Below are 3,780 nucleotides of genomic sequence, written 5' to 3' on the forward strand. Positions count from 1 at the left end.
ATTCTACAGGACCCTCCATGTCCATTATTTCCCATACTCATCCTACAGGATCCCCCCACGTCTATTCCTCCTCATACTCATCCGACCCTCCATGTATATTCCTCCTCATACTCATCCTACAGGACCCTCCATGTCTATTCCTCCCCATAGTCCTCCCAAAGTACTCTCAATGTCCATTACTCCCCATACTTATTCTACAGGATCCTCCATGTCCATTCTTTCCCATACTCATCCTACAGGATCCCCCATGCCTATTCCTCCTCATACTCATCCTACAGGAGCCTTAATGTCTATTCCTCCTCATACTCATCCTACAGGACCCTCCATGTCCAATCCTCCTAATACTCATCCTACAGGACCCTCCATGTCTATACCTCCACATTCTCATCCTACAGGACCCTCCATGTTTATTCCTCCCCATAGTCATCCTACAGGTCCCTTCATGTCTAATCCTCCTCATAATCATCCTACAGGTCCCTTCATGTCTATTCCTCCACATACTCATCCTACAGGACCCTCCATGTCTATTCCTCCTCATACTCATCCTACAGGACCCTTCATGTCTAATCCTCCTCATACTCATTCTACAGGACCCTCCATGTCCATTCTTTCCCATTCTCATCCTACAGGACCCTCCATGTCCATTCCTCCCCATACTCATCCTACAGGACCCTCCATGTCTAATCCTCCTGATACTCATTCTACAGGACAATCCATGTCTATTCCTCCCCATAGTCATCCTACAGGACCCTCCATGTCCATTACTTCCCATACTTATTCTACAGGACCCTCCTTGTCCATTCTCTCCCATACTCATCCTACAGGATCCCCCATGCCTATTCCTCCTCATACTCATCCTACAGGAGCCTTAATGTCTATTCCTCCTAATACTCATCTTACAGGACCCTCCATGTCTATTCCTCCTCATACTCATCCTACAGGACCCTCCAGTCCATTCCTCCCCATACTAATCCTACAGGACCCTCCATGTCCATTCCTCCCCATACTCATCCTACATGACTCTTCATGTGTATTCCTCCTCATACTCATCCTACATGACTCTCCATGTCTATTCCTCCTCATACTCATTCTACAGGACCCTCCATGTCCATTCCTCCCCATACTCATCCTACAGGACCCTCCATGTCCATTCCTCCCCATACTCATCCTACATGACTCTCCATGTCCATTCCTCCCCATACTCATCCTACAGGAACCTCCATGTCCATTCCTCCCCATACTTATTCTACAGGACCCTCCATGTCTATTCCTCCCCACAGTCATCCTACAGGACCATTTATGTCTAATCCTCCTCATACTCATTCTACAGGACCCTCTATGTCTATTCCTCCTCATACTCATCCTACAGGACCCTCCATGTCTATTCCTCCCCACAGTCATCCTACAGGACCATTTATGTCTAATCCTCCTCATACTCATTCTACAGGACCCTCTATGTCTATTCCTCCTCATACTCATCCTACAGGACCCTCCATGTCTATTCCTCCTCGTACTCATTCTACAGGACCCTCTATGTCTATTCCTCCTCATACTCATCCTACAGGACCCTCTATGTCTATTCCTCCTCATCATACTCATCCTACAGGACCCTCCATGTCTATTCCTCCTCATTCTTATCCTACAGGACCCTCTATGTCTATTCCTCATCATACTCATCCTACAGGATCCCCCATGTCTATTCCTCATCATACTCATCCCACAGGACCCTATATGTCTAGTCCTCCTCATACTCATCCTACAGGACCCTCTATGTCTATTCCTCCTCATACTCATCCTACAGGACCCTCCATGTCTATTCCTCCTCATTCTCATCCTACAGGACCCTCTATGTCTATTCCTCCACATACTTATCATACAGGACCCTCCATGTCTATTACTCCTCATTCTCATTCTACAGGACCCTCCATGTCTATTCCTCCCCATAGTCATCCCACAGGACCCTTCATGTCTATTCCTCCTCATACTCATCCTACAGGACCCTTCATGTCTATTCCTCCTCATTCTCTTCCTACAGGACCCTCCATGTCTATTCCTCCTCATACTTATCCTACAGGACCCTTCATGTCTATTCCTCCTCATTCTCTTCCTACAGGACCCTCCATGTCTATTCCTCCTCATACTTATCCTACAGGACCCTTCATGTCTATTCCTCCTCATTCTCATTCTACAGGACCCTCCATGTCTATTCCTCCCCATAGTCATCCCACAGGACCCTTCATGTCTATTCCTCCTCATACTTATCCTACAGGACTCTCCATGTCTATTCCTCCTCATTCTCATTCTACAGGATCCTCCATGTTTTTCCTCCTCATTCTCATCCTACAAGACCCTTAATGTCTATTCCTCCTCATACTCATCCTACAGGACCCTCCATGTCTATTCCTCCTAATACTCATCCTACAGGACCCTCCATTTCTATTCCTCCTCATTCTCTTCCTACAGGACCCTCTATGTCTATTCCTCCTACTCATCCTACAGGATCCCCCATGTCTATTCCTCATCATACTCATCCTACAGGACACTCCATGTCTAGTCCTCCTCATACTCATCCTACAGGACCCTCCATGTCTATTCCTCCTCATTCTCATTCTACAGGACCCTTCATGTTTTTCCTCCTCATTCTCATCCTACAAGACCCTTAATGTCTATTCCTCCTCATACTCATCCTACAGGATCCCCCACGTCTATTCCTCCTCATACTCATCCTACAGGACCCTCCATGTCTATTCCTCCTAATACTCATCCTACAGGACCCTCCATGTCTATTCCTCCTAATACTCATCCTACAGGACCCTCCATGTCTATTCCTCCTCATTCTCTTCCTACAGGACCCTCTATGTCTATTCCTCCCCATAGTCATCCTACAGGACCCTTCATGTCTATTAGTGATGAGCGGCATAAGCCATATTCGAATATTTCGCAAATACATGGACGAATATTTGTCACATATTCACGAAATTCGCAAATTCGTTATATTCATTTTTTTGCGCATATGCGAAAATATATGCGCATATTCGCGAATATTGAGTCCTCCCTTCTTTAATGGTATACAAAACTATGACTAGTGCATTAACTCAGTGATTTTTTGCCCATTGTAACCAATAGGCCTGTTGTGGTCTATGGGGTTCTCATGGCATGTAAAACAGTAAGATAAGCAGGACTGTCTTGGCAGCACAGTGGATGGGAGACCACTACTTGTTTGTGTCCTGGGGTGGGACAGAGTGTTGTAGTTTATCTTTACTTTCCTGGAAAAGTTTCTGAGTTGCCCATAGCAACCAATCAGATCGCTTCTTTCATTTTTCACAAGGCCTCTGCAAAATTAAAGAAGCAATCTGATTGGTTGCTATGGGCAACTCAGAAACTTTTCCTGGAAAGTAAAGTTAAACCCCAACACTGTGTCCCACCCCAGGACTCAAACAAGTAGTGGTCTCCCATCCACTGGGCTGCTGAGACCATCCTACTTATCATACTGTTTTATATGCCATGAGAACCCCATAGACCACAACGGGCCTACTGGTTTCAAAGGGCAAAAAAATCACAGAGTTAATGCACTAGTCACAGTTCCCTATACCATTAACCCCTTAAGGACCGGAGGTTTTTCCGTTTTTGCATTTTCGTTTTTTGCTCCTTGCCTTTAAAAAATCATAACTCTTTCAAATTTACACCTAAAAATCCATATGATGGCTTATTTTTTGCGCCACCAATTCTACTTTGTAATGACGTCAGTCATTTTGCCCAAAAATCTATGGTGAAGCGGGA

General features: G+C 45.4%; 1 protein-coding gene across 1 annotated transcript; it reads left to right on the top strand.

Moving 5' to 3' along the window:
• The first annotated feature begins 247 nt into the window (after nt 1–247).
• On the top strand, nt 248–2,355 carry LOC130318863 (uncharacterized). Its single transcript, XM_056552904.1, has 2 exons — nt 248–950; nt 1,331–2,355. Exons 1-2 carry the CDS (start codon nt 248–250, stop codon nt 2,353–2,355), a joined length of 1,728 nt encoding a protein of 575 aa, XP_056408879.1.
• Nucleotides 2,356–3,780: the final 1,425 nt, after the last annotated feature.

Source organism: Hyla sarda, unplaced genomic scaffold, assembly GCF_029499605.1.
Source record: "Hyla sarda isolate aHylSar1 unplaced genomic scaffold, aHylSar1.hap1 scaffold_208, whole genome shotgun sequence".
Classification (NCBI taxonomy): domain Eukaryota; kingdom Metazoa; phylum Chordata; class Amphibia; order Anura; family Hylidae; genus Hyla; species Hyla sarda.

Bases quoted from the DNA above. Each gene is read 5' to 3' on its own strand.
- LOC130318863 (XM_056552904.1), top strand. From the start codon at position 248: ATGCCTATTCCTCCTCATACTCATCCTACAGGAGCCTTAATGTCTATT. The intron at 951-1,330 runs GTCCATTCCTCC...CTCATTCTACAG, and splicing joins TCATCCTACAGGACCCTCCA to GACCCTCTATGTCTATTCCT.